The 17,207-nt window shown below is 45.3% G+C and overlaps 1 protein-coding gene across 1 annotated transcript in view; it reads left to right on the forward strand.

Moving 5' to 3' along the window:
• The window catches only part of RASSF3 (Ras association (RalGDS/AF-6) domain family member 3), an 85,888-nt gene that overhangs the window by 58,516 nt on the left and 10,165 nt on the right, over window positions 1–17,207 (forward strand). The window contains exon 2 of the mRNA XM_011929229.1: window positions 16,192–16,299. Coding sequence (XP_011784619.1) covers window positions 16,192–16,299 — 108 coding nt within the window. The remainder of the gene's footprint in view (window positions 1–16,191; window positions 16,300–17,207) is intronic.

A 17,207-nucleotide genomic window follows, 5' to 3' on the forward strand; every position in this document is an offset into this window, starting at 1 on the left:
GCTCTGTCGCGCCAGGCTGGAGTGCAGTGGTGCCATCTTGGCTCACTGCAGCCTCCCCCTCCCGGGTTCAAGCGATTCTCCTGCCTCAGCCTCCCAAAGGACTAGGATTACAGGTGTGAGCCACTGGGCCTGGCCTATTTTCTTTCTATTACAAGTCCCTTGCGGGAAGGAGGGTCGTCACTCCTATTCTAAATGAATAGAAGTTCTGTCTTAGAAATTTTCCCATTTTACAGGTATTCAAAGAGGACCAAATTTCATCTTCGTTCCCTGCCTGTGTCCTGGAATCAGTTAAGAAGAAAGACAGGAGTAAGGTGGTCTTCAATTCAGCCAGTCTTCAATTGTTGGAGACCAAAATTTACCTTTATGCTGATCAGGGTTAGAGCTGCTATGCAGAACATGGCTTATCTCTGTGGGCAAGTGGCCTTCCTGAGGCTCATCTCCAGAGCTGTGCAGCATAATGTTGCCCTCAAGAGAGGACAGAGGGTGGGACTGGCTATGCATGCATGCTCACTCCCTCCTTCCAGATTCACTGAGCCTGTTTTCCTTCCGTATTAAGAGGTAAGAAAGTGACACCTGGAAAAGATGTACTTTCCCAAGGTCACACAGAGAGCTGGCAACAGGTTTTTCTCCTGGGCTCTAGAGGCCTTTGGTCCGAGTACAAAGGGCATGGTTATGGGCTTGGCCAGGACTTGTGTTCACCACATTCTGCTTCTGTGCTCTTAGCTTCGGTTTCTGCATCTATACCATGGGGTTAAAATTTCTACCCTCGGGATTCTTGGGAGGGTTACATAAGGTATAACTGTTGAATGACCGGAACCAGCGCTTGGCACTCAGAATCAGCAATGTAAATATCAAATATCACTCAGCCAGCCTGGGGCACTTTCCTCTATCAAACCTTACCAACCTTTTTTTTTTTTTTTTTTAACTGAGGCAGGGTCTTACTGTCCTGCCCAGGCTGGGGTGGAGTGTGGCACAATCTCCATTCACTGTAGCCTCCACTTCACAGGCTCAATCGATTCTCCAAGTAGCTGGGACTATAGGCACGTGCCATCACACCTGGCTAGTTTTTGTATTTCTCGTAGAGACAGGTTTTCACCATGTTACCTAGGCTGGTCTCAAACTCCTGAGCTCAAAGCCATCTGCCTGCCTTGAGCTTCGAAAATGCTGGGATTACAGGTGTGAGCCACCATGTCCAGCCTTGTTGTTCTTTCTTTTTAATCACCCTGCGTTGGCACCTCAGAAAACATGGTGATTGGAGTTTAGCTCTCAGCAGGGTGGGACTTGGATGTTGACTGTTTAACTTTGACTTTTTAGGAGGAAAAAAATTTGTTCCTAAGGAAGTCAAGTTCTAAATTGAAAGACTTTTATATATTACACACACCCTAGAAAAAGTTGGGTTACACTTGGGATTGATTTTGAAGTAGAGCATTGAACTATGTGTCCTGTTTAACCTCGAGGAGCAAATGGCTTTCCATTCTAAACATTCTCGTTTCTTCTCTGGGACATTCTTTAGGTGCTTAAGTGTTCTGTTTTGTTATGCATGTTAGAGGACTCTATATGAACAAGTTCCTAGAGGAAGAAATTGGTGACTTAGATGAAAGGGTGAAAAAGGTGAAACCTTCACATTGTTGTGTAAGGGATTGGCCCAGAATGTGTGAAATTTGATGTAGTCCTTGTCTTCGTTTTTTCCTTAGATGTTCTGGATGAAACAGTTCCCCCTGCCACACGTGGAGATAAGGATGTGGCTCTAGGCAGGGCATATCCTGTGTTTAAGACTGTGTTGACTCTTCTCATACGGTGTCTGCCACTGGTTTCCTGCCTAGGTCTTTAGTTTTGAGTGAAGTACAGCTGTGAAGCCCTAGACTTGTAATGCTAACGCATTCATTATGTTAAATTCAGTTTCTCTTTTTCTTTTCTCTCTTCACATCAGCCTTTAGCAGGTTTCCAGTCCAGCTATGGTAGCTGGACTGCCGCTCTCCTTGACCCGTCCCTTTGTAAGCAGCAGACCACGGCCAGGGTTGGGAGGCGGCTGGGCCACTGACCCCAGTGCTAAGGAAGGGTGGAGCTGGAGGCCCCTTCCTCCTGGCCTCCGGCTTCCTGTGCACGCCACCAAGGAGGAAAAGGAGCTGGAGCACGTGTGAACCCTCAGGTTATACAAGCAACACTTCTGTGCAACAAAGAAAATGTAAATTGCTGTAAATTACCCAAAAAAAAAAAAAATTGCTGGCAATCTGCTTTCCAGAGCAGATGGAGGGTAGCTTTTATTTATACATTGGTCAGCTTGTTTTTGTTTTTAATGGATAGAGAAGCTTTTTTATTTCACAGATTACAACTGCATATCTTTACCTGAGGGAGCTCAGGTTCGCTCTATCTAGCAGCTTCCACATGTCATCTCTGTATGTGCAGTTGGTGTCTGCATTAAGGAGGCCAGACAGCCTTGTGGTGTTGGTGCCTCTGTTCTGTGTCTAAAGCTATTTATTTGGGGGTGACCGCCCCATGTGCGGCACATCAAAGTGGTGTTCAGTTATGCTGGCCAAGGGCTGAATTGCATTGTTTTTATTTTTATTTCCAAGGTTATTTTATTTTTTACACATGAAAACCTTTTCCCCTCCTAGATTTTACTCTTTTTTTTCTGATTAACAAAGATGTACAGTCTGAGGAGAAGTTTTTGAAAATTTTGTAAAGATGTTGAAATTTCTGTATGGAAAGAGAAACAAAGTGGGGGCCCATTCTAAATCTCACCAATCAGGCAGAAACTATTTCTCATACTGGATGCGGTTTTTCTCTCTCTCTCTTTTCATTAAAGAGAGGGGGGTCTTTTCATTAAAAAACTCTTCTGTAGGCTTCACGTTAACAGCACACTTGTATGGTCCTTAGGAGATGAAGGTGTTTTGTCATTTCTGGAGTGCTGCACATGTAGTTTTCTTTTTAAATTGTCAGTGGCCCTGGCCAGATTATGATTCCCTACTAAGTTGCCAGTTGTGCTAGTACCCCGCCCTCCAAAATCCATATTGACCTTCTGTATCAAAATGGCTACGTCGTCAGTGGGCAAGCGTTAGGGTCTCAGCATGCTTTGCGTGTCTTTTCCACAGGGCTTTCCTCCTTTCTTTCACTTGCGTGCCTTCTTTGGCTTTGAATCAGACAGACCTGGGTAGGAACCTCACCTAGCCCCTCCATTAACTTTGTGTCCTCAGGCAAAATAAATCTCCCTAAGCCTCTATTTCCTATTCGCAAAATAGGGATGATAGTATTACCCAATTCCAGGGTTATTGTAAGAATTCAGAGGCAAGTTGTGAAGGGTGTGGCATGGTGTCTGGAATGGGTGATGATACAATTCCCTAAGGGGAGCTGCTGCCACCTCTGTGCTGGGGATTCTGCCTCTGCCCCATCCCAAGAATTTGGGTTGGCTAATCCTGCCCTGTCTGGTTTTGGATGAGGGACCAGGAAAGAAAGGGAGGCAGGATAGGGGAGGTGTCACTGAGAAAAACCTTTTTCCCTCTTCAAGTATTTGTTTCAGGCAGCACCTGAACCCTCAAAGACTGATGGGGGCTGGTCCTGGGTCACCCCAGCAGGGTTCAGTGAAGTGGGCCAGGGACACCAGACCCTGGGCTTTCTCCCTGCAGGGGGATCTGCCTCCCTGGCCTCACCTCTTGTGGTCTTCTGTGCGTGTTCACTCCTTACTCTGAGCCTTCTGACTCTGACCATCCTGTGTTCCTGGCATTCTTTTGATGATGTAAGTGTTTCACACCCTATCTGCAACCAAGCAGGAGGACGGAGAGGATTTCTGCAGTGAAGAGTACCTCTGGAAATTGCTTTTGTGAAGTTATTTGAGGTGTTAATCACCTTTTATTTGAATTGCTCTGACTTATCATTTAATAACTCCAGAGGACCTTTTACTTCCTTGGCAAGAGGAGGAAGGTGATGCCTCAGATAAAACCAAAACTTAGAGCTGCGCTTCTGAAGGAAATTGCTGCTCAGATAGAGCTGGATGTGTAGGTGTTCTCCATGGGCCCATGCTGTGCCTGTACCAGTGTCCTGAATTGATGGCAGCAGAGGGGTATCTTTCTTCGTTCTTCATCATGTATTGCCTGAGGCAGAACAAATACTTGTATACTTGGGATTTCAGCCATGCCTTTTAAGGACTGTGAACAGACTTATCAAAGAGCCATCTTGAGAGGCCTGTAGGGTGGAAGGAGAATACAGGACAAGAAAGTGGATGGAATTAATGGGAACAAGAGTGATATAAAACAGTTTAACCCCCTATGGCCCTCTTCAGACTTTTACATTTGTCTATTTTTATTTATTTAAAAATGTTTAACTTTTGTGGGTACGTAGGTATATATATTTATGGGGTACATAAGATTTTTTGATACAGGCATATAATGTGTAATAATCATATCAGAGTAAATGGGGTATTCATCACCTCAAGCATTCATCATTTGTATTACAAACAATCCATATATATTCTTTTAGTTATTTTATTTTATTTATTTATTTATTTATTTTGAGACGGAGTCTCACTCTGTCGCCCGGGCTGAAGTGCAGTGGCACAATCTCAGCTTACTGCAACCCCCACCTCCTGGGTTCAAGCGATCCTGCTGCCTCAGCCTCCTGTGTAGCTGGGATTACAGGCCTGTGCTACCTTGCCCAGCTAATTATTGTATTTTTAGTAGAGATGGGGTTTCACCATGTTGGCCAGGCTGGTCTTTGAACTCCTGATCTCAGATGATCCACCCACCTCGGCCTCCCAAAGTGCTGGGATTACAGGCGTGAGCTATCGAACCCGGCCTATTATTTATTTTTGAGAGATAGGATCTTGCTCTGTTGCCCAGGCTGAGTCACGCTCACTGTATCCTCTACCTTCTGGGCTCAGGCAGTCCTCCCACCTCAGCTTCCCAAGTAGCTGGAACCACAGGTGCACAACCACCACTCCTGGCTAGCATTTTTATTTTTTGTTCAGATGGTGGGGAGGCTCTTGCTATGTTGCCCAGGCTGATCTCAAACTCCTGGGCTCAAGCAATCCTCCTGCCTCCGCCTTCCAAAGTGCTAGGATTACAGGTATGAGCCATTGTGGCTAGCCTGGTCTACAGAAATGTCTAATTTTCTTCAAACTTTCTTCTCCCTTCAAATTAGGTTCATCTGGCAGAGTGGCTACTCCGTTTGTTTGCAAGCCTCTGCCCTTGATGTTCAGATTCCTGCTGCTGGTGGAGCCGGCTGAGTTTCCCAGATGGGCTCCACCTGCCTCCTCGGTTGCTGCAGCATTCATTGCTTCATGCTTCCTGTCTGGCTCGCCTCCAAATGAGTCTGTTCATTTCCTTTCTCTGGAAACTGTCCTTATCACTGAGGTTCGAAAGTTCCATAAAGGATATGGCAGTTTTGAGACTTGACCTCCAAACTTTGACCTTAATAAAAACTAGTTTTTTAAACCCAGTTAACCTGAATGAGTGGACTATGGCTTTTAATTGCTGTTAGCTGAAGGAGATGTATGGCTGCTGGGTGACACCTTGAACAGTGAGGTGTTATACATAATCTTGAATTTGGGGTGGTGCTTGTGTCACCACTCGGAATTACCTTGTCAGTCTCACTTCCCTCCTGGCTTCTTGGCAATCCTCTTCTATTAATGTTTTCAGTTAATTTTCTTACTATCCGGTGAACTTACTTTGTATTTATTGTTTGGGATAGTGTTGTAGATGGTATTAATATTTGAAAACTTACTGTTGAAAAGGACTGTAGTCCAGTGGCTTCTTTTAATAACCAGGGAAAACTGAGTCCATGACAACACGCCTGCCTTTGAAAACCTAAGAATCCACTGCTTTTTCCATTGAGACGGAGCCCACAGAGATCTCAGAGAGGATGGCTGCAGCAAGAGTGCTGACTCCCATGCAGCCACATTCCTTTTCTAATTGTCAAAGCTGATTAGTGGATTTGGATGTGCGTGGCTCAGAGGCCTCTAATAATCTTTCCTTTCTTACATAGCTCACCTAGAATTTGAAGAAAATTAAACCAGTTGTGAAATATATCACCTTTCAGAAATGAACAGCATCTTAATTGATTCTCTTTGAAAACACATCAAATTGGGATTTCTGAGTGTAATCTGGTATGCCTTGAGCTTGGGACCTCATGCTGGGGCACTCAGAGGAGACTGGTCCACCTCCAAGTTTGTTTTCTGGCTCCAAACAAATGAGTGGCTGTTTGACTGCTGGCACACTACCCGGTTTTAAAAGTACAACCATATAGGGTATGGAGGGCTGGTAACCAGGGGGTTTAAAAAGTGAGGTCATGGAAGGCCCAGATGAAGCTCTTTTAATGTGTGTCACAACTGCAATTAATCTTATTAACATGCTGGGCCTGTTCCTGCTTTTGCTGCCCCGAGTGTGCGAGAGTATTTAGGGGGCACGCTTTGAAGGATTCTTGTTCTTTGATGATGCACATGGATAACAGAAGTACATCAAACTTTGTATCTGGCATTATAAAGGCCTTTTGTATGCCTCTGTAGATTCATTCAGTTTTGAGAAGAGAGCAAAAAGCTTCATGCCAGTTGATAAGATGTACGAAAGAGAGTGGCTTGCAAATGCAGTCTTGCAACAGTGAGCTCTATGACCAGATCAGAATCAGCTGAACAGGAATGGAGCCCTCTTCTATATCCAGCACTGAGGTAGTTCCAGCACAGTATTCTGGGAGTGAAAGATGAAAAAAAAAAACAGCCAGGCACAGTGGCTTATGCCTGTAATCCCAAAACTTTGGGAAGCCGAGGTAGGAGGATTGCTTGAGCCTGGGAGGCGGAGGTTGCAGTGAGCCGATGTGGCCCCACCGCACTTCAGCCCCGGCGACAGAGTGAGACCCTGTCTCAAACAAACGAAAGTGTAAAAGCATTGTTGTGTATTTGGGAAGCAAAAGTATGCACAGGAAGCAACAAGGCGTAGAAGGTGTTGTGGATCCTAAACCTGAACTGATGAGGGTAGCATGGGGGTTCTGAGGACAGGGAGGTAACTGAGGGCTGTTGTGGTTAGGATGGCTTCCTGGGTGGGGTGGGCCTTGAATGCAGAGGATCACCAGGTGAGGAGCAGGGTGGGGTGCAAGCGGTGCTCTTAGCTTGCACTGACTGGTAGGGCAGGACCTAGTGAGAAGTAAAGTTGGAGTATAGCAGCAGCGGATGGTATGCTTTGGTTTTCTGTGTGCACTCTTGCTCTCTTGTTTTTCTTCCATACAAGTGTATTTAAGGAAGGCTAGTATAGTACTCCAGCCTTATAAGGTTGCTGCTTCATTTTATTTTTGTAGACTATGTGTTAGAAGTTGTCTAAAATACCCACCTAGACTCCCCCCTGCTTCTTGCTTAACAAGTAACATTAAGGACCAAGAAAGAGGTTAAAATTTCAAGTTCAACAGATGGGGATTGTGTGTGCTGATAATCCTCTAATGAATAGAATTTGCTCACTTCAATGAATAATACGAAAAAAGAAATATTTGTTCCTTTATAATGTACTCATTTGCTCATAGTTAAGGAATGTCACATTCATAACATTAAAAGTTTCTTAAGGTTTCCTTGCTGTGTCCTTTAACTGGTTTATTTTTTACTTTTTTAAATTTTAAATGGAGATGGGGGTTTTGCAATGTTGCCCAGGTTGGTCTCGAACTCCTGGGCTCAAGCGATCCTCCCATCTCGGCCTCCCAAAGTGCTAGGATTACAGGCATGAGGCACGGTGCCTGGCCTGGTTTCTTAACTGCAGGATTTCTTAGAGCCTTGAACATTCTAAGGAACACTGGGAATCTCTAAGAGGAGTGAAGGAGGAGGAAGAACAGGAGGGCCTTTTCTGTCCACAGCACATTTTGGAGGATTGGTGTTCCATGGAACACTCTTTGGGGAGCATGGCCCCTGCTGTTCTGCAATGTTGTGTGCATTGCCCTTGTTCATTCCAGTTGCCCTCTGTTTTTTCACTTACTTTTCCTGCCCTGAGATGACAGTGATGCATCTATTGCTACAAGGAGGATTAGGGGATGGGGAGAGGCTGTTAAGTCCCTCTCTAACCTTTTCCTTGCTGTTGGAAACATGAAAAAGTGAACATCTTATGTGGCTGCACTAAAAAAGTTGCCTGCTTACAAACTGAATTCAGGCAAGATGAACTCCTGAATCCTCACATAAGTGAAAATAGAGCCCCACCCGGTATCCTGCCATTAAAAAAAAAAAATCCTGTCATCTGGCAGGGGGAAAAGAAATCCCAGCCCTAGAGTGGCCAGGATGATTCAGCATGCCAGGGCCATACACCAAGATAAGCATTGAGTCTCTAGATGTGGCACCATGGCAGATTATCAGCACTGGTGCCGTGAGAACACTGCAGCAAGCAGCACACTGTACTTTTAAGGACAAGAACAGCAGCACCAAACACCCCAGAAACAACTGTTCTGATTCTTTCCTTCAGGGGTAGAACATTTTTTTTTTTTGAGGTGGAGTTTCACTCTTGTTGCCCAGGCTGGAGTGCAGTGGCTCAGCCTCCGCCTCCAGGGTTCAAGTGATTCTCCTGCCTCAGCCTCCCGAGTAGCTGGGACTACAGGCACACACTACCACACCCAGCTAATTTTTCTATTTTTAGTAGAGACGAGGTCTCCCTGTATTGCCCAGGCTGGTATTGAACTCCTGGGCTCCAAGGATCCACCTGCCTGGACCTCCCAAAGTGCTGGGATTACAGGAATGAGCCACTGTGCCTGGTCTGTAGTATTGCTCTAGAACATCCTGTTTTATACTGTTTTATTGTGGATCTTTTCCTTCCTTGTTCTTCATTTACATCTCTGTCTATTATAGTCTGTATTTGCAGTGTTTACTACAGTAATTCGATGAAGCTTAAAATTCAGTTTTCATTTCTAGGGCTCAGAAGCCACATGTTGCTCATGGCTGCTCTGATGGACAGCACAGTTACAGGACATTTCCTCCACTGCAGAAAACACTGCTGGATAGCCCTGATTATATCAACAATGCTGATCATTATTTGAGAAAACTTTCTGGGCTCCCTCAACACCTCTGCTTACTTTATTTTAATTTTAAAACAATTTTTTGTGGGTGCATACCACCATGCCCAGCTATTTCTTTGTTTGTTTTTTTTAGAGACAGGGTGTGCTGTGTTGCCCAGGCTGGCCTTGAACTCCTGGGCTCAGGTGACCCTCCCGCCTCAGTTTCCCAAAGTGTTGGGATTACAGGCGTGAGACACCATGCTTGATGACTCAGCCTACTTTAATATCTTAGAGGTTTTGGTGCTGAAAATAAAGAACACTGGACAGACATCAAATGTAAATGCAAAACTGTCCCAGATGGCTCTTCTCATACATTTCACTAGAGTTGAGCAAGACATGTTCCCCACCTGGAAGATCCTCCTAGGGCTTTGTAGCTCTGTGTGACAATTCTCTTTGTATTCATCACATGGCCTCCACTTTGTATACCTAAAAGACTCCTGAGAACAATATTTTTCCCTATTAATCATACTTTAAAATCCAGTTTAGGAGCACCTAACTTCACATGCTGAAATTTTCTTTTGAAATTTCCTTTTGAAACCCCCACAGTGCTTGCTCTGTAGCTCCTGGAAATCACTTGTTTACTTCATACCATGCTTCGGTGCAAACCTGCTTTGGTTTGCTTATAAGTCCCTCCAGGAATTCAATGGAAATGTCTCTCCCAGAGAATGTTTTTCTTTTTCAGTCTGGTCCATGGTACTTTATTTGATGTCCTTATTAGAAGACATCTAGAGGAGTCAAGACCTAGGTTCAGTTCAGTTTGAGCTAGCCTTGAATTCCATTTGCAACATGGGATGGGCCCACTGCTCCAATAAATGTGCTGTTTTCCGTGTGAAAGGTGCTTGATGTTTTGCTCTATGCGATTCCTAGGCTAGAACTTGTTCTATCTGTTATTACACTGGGTATCCCAGTCTGTTGATCATCAGCAGGTGACTGCCTATTGCCAAAACAGACGATGAGATGAAAAGTAGGAATTCATGATTTCGGAATCTAGCCTTACTTGGAGAAAGCACCTGTTGGCCTGGGACGTTTACCGTTCTAGGCAGACCCAGGCTGGACCCCAAACCTGACCAGGTGTCAGAGCACCTGTGAGAGCTGTGGGACCTCTCAGTGGCAGGGTGATGGTACCACTTACTGAGTGTCATGCCACTGGCATCAGGCACTGTGCATATATTGTCCCCCACTCAATCAGAGCATCTATGCTATTAATGTTTGCTCTTTTTTGTTTGTTTTTGGTAAAAGGTCTTTATTTTTTTAAAGAGATCTGTAATACCAAAAATAAATAAATAAATAAAAGATAAAAAAACACCCAAAAACCTCTTGTGGGGCTGGGGTGGGGTGTGAGGTAAACTTTCCTAGGCTGTCAGGCAGGCAAAGGCAGAAAGGCGTCCACAACTGTCTCTCACAGCTTTGAGTGCTTGGCATGGAGCTTGGCACCAATGGGCAATCAATCAATAGTTGTTGAATAGTGGCTTGTATTATATCTTCATAACAGTTGTATAAAGTAGGTATTCTTTTGCACATTTTATAGTGATGAAAAAACTGAGGCCCAGAGAGGTTAAGTAACTTGCCTCTGGTCACACAGCTAGAATGTAGCAGAGCTGGGTGATTTTACACCTAAGTATGTCTCAATCATAGTCCACAGGCTGTCACTAAGCTAAAATAGAGGAAATGATAGGGCCACATTCACCTTTTCACTCTCTTTTGAACAGTCACTATTTTTTTGAGGGGGGAGCAGGGACAGAGTCTTGCTATGTTGTCCAGGCTGGAGTGCAATGGCACAGTCTCAGCTCACTGCAACATCTGCCTCCCGGGTTCAAGTGATTCTCCTGCTGTAGCCTGAGTAGCTAGGATTACAGGTGTGCCACCACACCCAGCTAATTTTTGTATTTTTGTAGATGGGGTTTCACCATGTTGGCCAGGCTGGTCTTGAACTCCTGACCTCGTGATCCACCCACCTTGGCCTCCCAAAGTGTTGGGATTACAGGCGTGAGTCACTGTGCTCGGCCCGAATAGTCACTCTTAATTGCACTATGTTTATTGGGCATTTTGTTATGTTTTTAATTTTGATATAATTTCACAGTTATAGAAAAATTAACCAAAAGGGTATAAACAATTTTCATACCCTTTACCCAGATTTGTTGGGGCATATTCTTCGAAAGTCTGAGTTGTGAGCCTGTGGGATTGGGCCGCATTTCTTGAGTAGAGCCTGGGCCATGCTATGCGAGAACTCCTGGGTGCCTGTGAGGTTGGGTGTGTCCCATCTGAGAAAGTTCACTGCTGAAAAACAGTGACGTAACCCCACCCAGGAACTGAAGCGAGCCTAAGATCAGCTCTCCGGGGTTTGCTGGCTGGAAACAATGAGGCAAGAAGAGTCTAGGATTTACGAAATATTTTTTTGTGGAAGAACTCTTCCTCTGAGAAACTGCTGGAGGGTTTGGGGAATACAAAACAAAACTGACTTATGAAAAGATGACTTGTAACTCAGCAAGCAGACACTCTCAGGCATGGCATGATGCCCTCACTGCCTGCCAAGAACAATAACTGACACATTATCCACAGACGCCTGAGCCCCATGCCGTTTCCTCTCCTGAAAGGCCAGGGTTGACACGTGGTGTTGTATCTATCCCACGTCCGCTGCACCGTTTTCTTTTAACCCTTCCTTCTTGCTCCCACCCCTTTACCTGTGAGAGCTACTGTGCCCCTCCTGGGTTTCATTTTCTTCTCTTCGTTTTTCCTGGGCATACAGCTGCATTCCTAGAGGTTGTGGTTCTGATTCATAATCAGTGTATACGGAGGAAGGGGGAGGATTCTACTCTGTGAGCTGACAGGAGCGTCTGTTTTAAAGGAGTAAACAATTGCGGGCCGGGCGCGGTGGCTCAAGCCTGTAATCCCAGCACTTTGGGAGGCCGAGACGGGCGGATCACGAGGTCAGGAGATCGAGACCATCCTGGCTAACACGGTGAAACCCCGTCTCTACTAAAAATACAAAAAAAATAGCCGGGCGAGGTGGCGGGCGCCTGTAGTCCCAGCTACTCCGGAGGCTGAGGCAGGAGAATGGCGTAAACCTGGGAGGCGGAGCTTGCAGTGAGCTGAGATCCGGCCACTGCACTCCAGTCCGGGAGACAGAGCGAGACTCCGCCTCAAAAAAAAAAAAAAAAAAACAATTGGGAAGTTTGTAGAGTTAAGAGTCTTCCTCTGATGCTAAATGAAACCGCTGTCCTCTGTTCCAAGGCCTGAGCTTATGGCTTCTTTGCTACCAGACCCAGAGAAACAGTGTTTGGTGGCCACTTTGGAAGCAGTTTGTCCTTTGACCTGCCCCCCTCCACTTGTGCAAACACCAAGCCCGGTGAGGACGGGCGTGGTGTCTGCTGCTGAGCCTGACTGCCCCACACTTAGGCAGGTGCCTGGCACATGGCAGAAGCTCAGCAAATATTTGCCGAATGATGAGGCTTGGGTGTATGATTGCTACATTTTTGGCTTTGAAAGTACAGCATCAGGGCCCTTTGGGTTTTACTTATGTTTCTGGGATATACTTTCCTATCCAGTTGATTCTTTTTTTTTTTTTAGATGGAGTCTAGCTCTGTCTCCCAAGCTGGAGTGCAATGGCGTGATCTCTGCTTACTGCAACCTCTGCCTCCCGGGTTCAAGCGATTCTCTTACCTCAGCCTCCCAAGTAGCTGGGACTACAGGTGCTTGGCACCACATCTGGCTAATTTTTGTATTTTTAGTAGAGACATTGGCCAGGCTGGTCTCCAACCCCTGACCTCAGGTTATCCGTCCACCTCGGCCTCCCAAAGTGCTGGGATTACAGGTGTGAGTCACCACGCCCAGCCAGTTTCCTTAGTTTTTAATCTCTGAGAAGGAAATATAATTGTTACATAAGGATGTCTCGGTTATCTATGTGTGGATGAGCCAGGGAAAATATCTCTTTCCAGACTGGCTTACTCTTTGGATTTTCCTCAAGCTTCTGGGTCTGCCTGTGCGAAGGGGCCTAAGGCTGGGTGTTAAGTCCCATAGCATCAGCAAAATCTGTAATTTAGGGTTAACCAGCTTTACTTAACCCTGTTCTTTGCTCTTAATCACTCCCATTACCCCTTTTCCTTCTCCTCATTCTTAGAATTCTCATGTGAGTGGTGGTAAGCCCCTAGGATGTATGTATGCTGCTGTGTATGTATGTGCTTTGCCATTTCCTGTGTTTTTAATGGTGAGCCTTTGGTGATTCCTCACATGGAACTGGTGATTCCTCACATGGAACTCTTCTGCCCTTGGTCATACCTGTGAAAGCAGCACCAGATCTTTTCAATCAGATTATTCTAGGCCTGGTCACACCTGTGAAGGCGCCTCTACATCTTTGCAGTCAGATCAGCATAGGCCAGGAAGCACCTTAGAGGGGGTGATTGACTCTAGTTCCTTGTTTGGTAGAAGATGAGGGAACAGGCTCAGAGAAGTGAAGCCCAAGGCACAGAGTTAGCTGGTGACAGACTCAGGACTGGAACCCAAGTCTTGCAGGCGTGGTGCACTTTCTGCAACACCCCTTTGCCCTGCCAACTTCCCATCCCACATCCATGAGATTTTAAGTCCTTTATTGTACACTTTTTAGTATATGCTTTGAAGAGTCTTTGGACAGTTAAAACAATGTACAATCCAAGACTACTTCATTTTCTTCTTCAGCTATGACTGGTGCCCAGCTAATTGTGGATTGGTAAGAACAAGACAGAGATGTGATACATGTTTAAAACTTCCTTGGGGCTCAGTGCAGTGGCTCATACCTGTAATCCCAGCACTTTAGGAGACTAAGGTAGGAGGACTGCTGAACCCAGGAGTTCAAGAGCAGCCTGGGCAACATAGCCAGACCTCATCTGTACAAAAAATTAGCTAGGTGCAGTAGTGCTTGCCTGTAGTCCCAGCTATTCAGGAGACTGAGGTGGGAGGATCGCTTGAACTCAGGAGGTCAAGGCTGCAGTGAGCTGTGATTATGCCCCTGCACACCAGCCTGGGTGATAAAGTGAGACCTGTCTCAAACAAAACAAAACACTTTCTTGGAAGTAGTCACTGGAGCTTTTGAAAGCTTATTTTAATCCACAGCTTTTCCCCCACCAAACACTAATACCAAAAATAAGATTACTTTGGGGTTTTACATTGGCAAATAGGATGCTCCCAAGGGACTTTGAAGCGTACCCCTGAAGCTAGGGAGCGAACACATTATCTTGTGCTGGTATTTATCCAGTATTACCCAGTATACTGACTCATTAGACTTCACCAGGTTGGTGCTGACATTGAAAAGTTACCGAGATAATTTGTAGTCAGCATACTCCTCTTAGGGCCTAAAGTCAAAGATCTTGAGGTTTGAATGGATCAAGAGCCTTTTCTTACTGAACGTGGTATTGATGCAAGTTCTGTAGTAGCCCCTCCTGGTGTATTTACGACACTAGCTTCCAGTGGGCAGATGGAAACCAGTGCCTGCCTGGAGACTATCCAGCTGTGAAAATGGTGTGATGTGTCTGGCAGAAAGAGGCGTGTTTACAAAGGCTTTATTTTGCAGGCGTAAATCATTGGATTTTAACTGTTCTTCCTCTCCTTGTGTTGAATCTGATTATGCAGCCTTTCTGTAAGTTTTTAAATGTTTACCCACACTAGACCCTTGGGGACCAATTGGATTTAGTGGGAACACCCTAGAAGACCTGGATTAAAGTGGAACTTGGTCTCTCAACTAGTTGGGTTGTCCTTGGACAAACTGCTTGGCCTCTGTAAATCTTCTGTCCTTATCTGTAGCATAGGGGTGCTAATTAGCATTAGCTCATTGTTGGGAGGATTAAATGAGAACACCCCTGTGGAAGCACTTAGAGCTTCCAGTAAAGTTTGGAGTTAGGGAGGGTTAGCAGGCTTTCATTTGCTTCCACTGAACAGTTACATTTTTTTTCAGCAGTTTAATTTGCTGAAACTGGCGTAATAATGCCTCCTTGATTAGGTCGTTGGGAGAAATAAAGGCAATAAAAGTTAGGTGCCTGGTATGCTTCGTCAGGGTGACAAAACGCTGTAATTTGGTCATTTGTGATCACGTCTGCTGCTGCATAATGTCATGCACTGGTGGGACTCTTTAGACAGCTAATTATTGATAAATTCTTCACAGTGAGGAGGATTTAACCAATGTTTCTCCCTCTAGACTGTAGGGAGGTAGAGAAGTGGGTGAGACTGGAAGGGTGGGAAGGAGGAGTCTGGCTACTTGTATCTTGGCCTGGGGATTTGTTTGGAAAATGAATTACCCTCTGGTAGTTGTGTACAGTTTACAGGTCAGGGATACTTCTAGCTGCTGACAAGTTAGTTTTTTTAAAAAAAATATCCCCTAGGAAGACTGTAGTCTGAAAGAATGAGAACCGTAATTGGTGGATGAGCCTGGAGAGTTTGAAAGTAAGAGAGAAAGGGAAGCATCGAGGGAGTTGGGGCGGGGCGGGGGAGAGAGAGAGAGAGTGTGTGTGTGTGTGTTTCAAGGTAATGTGCGAGAACAACACGGTTCTTGTGTGGGTTGTATTTTTTTTTTTTTTGAGACCCAGGCTAGAGCACAGTGGCACAATTATGGCTCACTACAGCCTCGACCTCTGGGCTGAGGTGATCCTCCTACCTCAGCCTCCTAAGTAGGTGGGACTACAGGTGCGCACCACTGCACCCAGCTAATTTTTATATTTTATATGTTTTGTAGAGATAGTTTCCTCATGTTGCCCAGCCTGGTCACAATCTCCAGGGCTCAAGCTCTGCCCTCCTTGGCCTCTCAAAGTCCTGGGATTGCAGGCTTGTGCCACCGTGCCCAGCCCTTGTGTGGAATTTTTTAAAAATCCTGACTTATCCCCTTTTATTTTTGAGACAGAGGTTTGCTCTTGTTGCCCAGGCTGAAGTGCAATGGCATGATCTCAGCTCACCGCAGCCTCTGCCTCTCAAAGTGATTCTCCTGCCTCAGCCTCCTGAGTAGCTGGGTTTACAGGCATGCGCCACCATGCCCAGCTAATTTCATATTTTTAGTAGAGACAGGGTTTCTCCATTTTGGTCAGGGTGGTCTCAGACTCCCAACCTCAGGTGATCCGCCCACCTCAGCGTCCCAAAGTGCTGAGATTACAGGCGTGAGCCACCGCACCCAGCCTATCCGCAGTTTTTTCTGTGATTGCTCACATGTGACATGGCTTGTTTTTCTTCTAGGATGTTGAGAAAGAGAAGGAAACCCACAGTTACCTCAGCAAAGAGGAGATCAAAGAGAAAGTTCATAAATACAACTTAGCAGTCACAGACAAGTTGAAGATGACCTTGGTAAGTACCCACAATACTATTTGGGTTGACACCTGTCAAAAAACAAATATGAATTGTTGGTACTACAATCTATAGTTCTAAATATCTGAATAACATTTGTAGAAGGGTAGTAGTCACGGTATACAGAACAGGAAAATGCAATATTTCTGTGACTTTCAATTTAAATCTGTATTGTGAAGTAACTTTGTCTCAAAAATTGGTTGCTGGGTTAACCTTAAAAAAGGGAAACACTTACAATTTTATTTTAAAAGATTTTGTGACCTACCCCTCCTTTCTCAAAGGATTTTTAGCATCATTGCCTAACATACAGAAATAGTGACTCAGATTCTAAGAAGACCTCAGGTAAGGGGTTTTTTTTTTTGAAACAAGATTTTGCTCTGTCACCCGAGCTGGAGTGCAGTGGCACGATCACCGCTTACTGCAGCCTCGACCTCCGGGCTCAAGTAATCCTCCCACCTCAGCCTCCCGAGTAGCTGGGACCACAGGCGCTTGCCACTAATTTTTGTAGTTTTTTGTAGAGACGGGGTTTTGCCATGTCACCTAGGCTCATCTCAAATTACTTGGCCCAAGGGATCTGCCCACCTTGGCCTCCCAAAGTGCTGGGATTACAGGTATCAGAAGCCCGTAAGTTTTTGTCTTGTACAAAATAAGTATGGAAGTGTCAGGGAAAGGATTTTGAGCCCATGGATTGGAATATAGAGGTATATAATAGGACAGTTTTCTCTGCCGGTCATTAGTGTAAGACGAGGTACTTAATACTCAGTGTCTTCCACGTCGCCGTCGCAGGCGTCCACAGCATTGCACCACACTGTTTGAAGCATGCAGAGTCGGTGTACAGGAGGGAGAAAGCTCAGGGCCTGGTGACAGGGAAACAAGAGCTGACAGTAGAGCTAGAGTATTCATGTTCC

This window comes from Colobus angolensis, unplaced genomic scaffold, assembly GCF_000951035.1.
Source record: "Colobus angolensis palliatus isolate OR3802 unplaced genomic scaffold, Cang.pa_1.0 Scaffold80, whole genome shotgun sequence".
NCBI lineage: Eukaryota > Metazoa > Chordata > Mammalia > Primates > Cercopithecidae > Colobus > Colobus angolensis.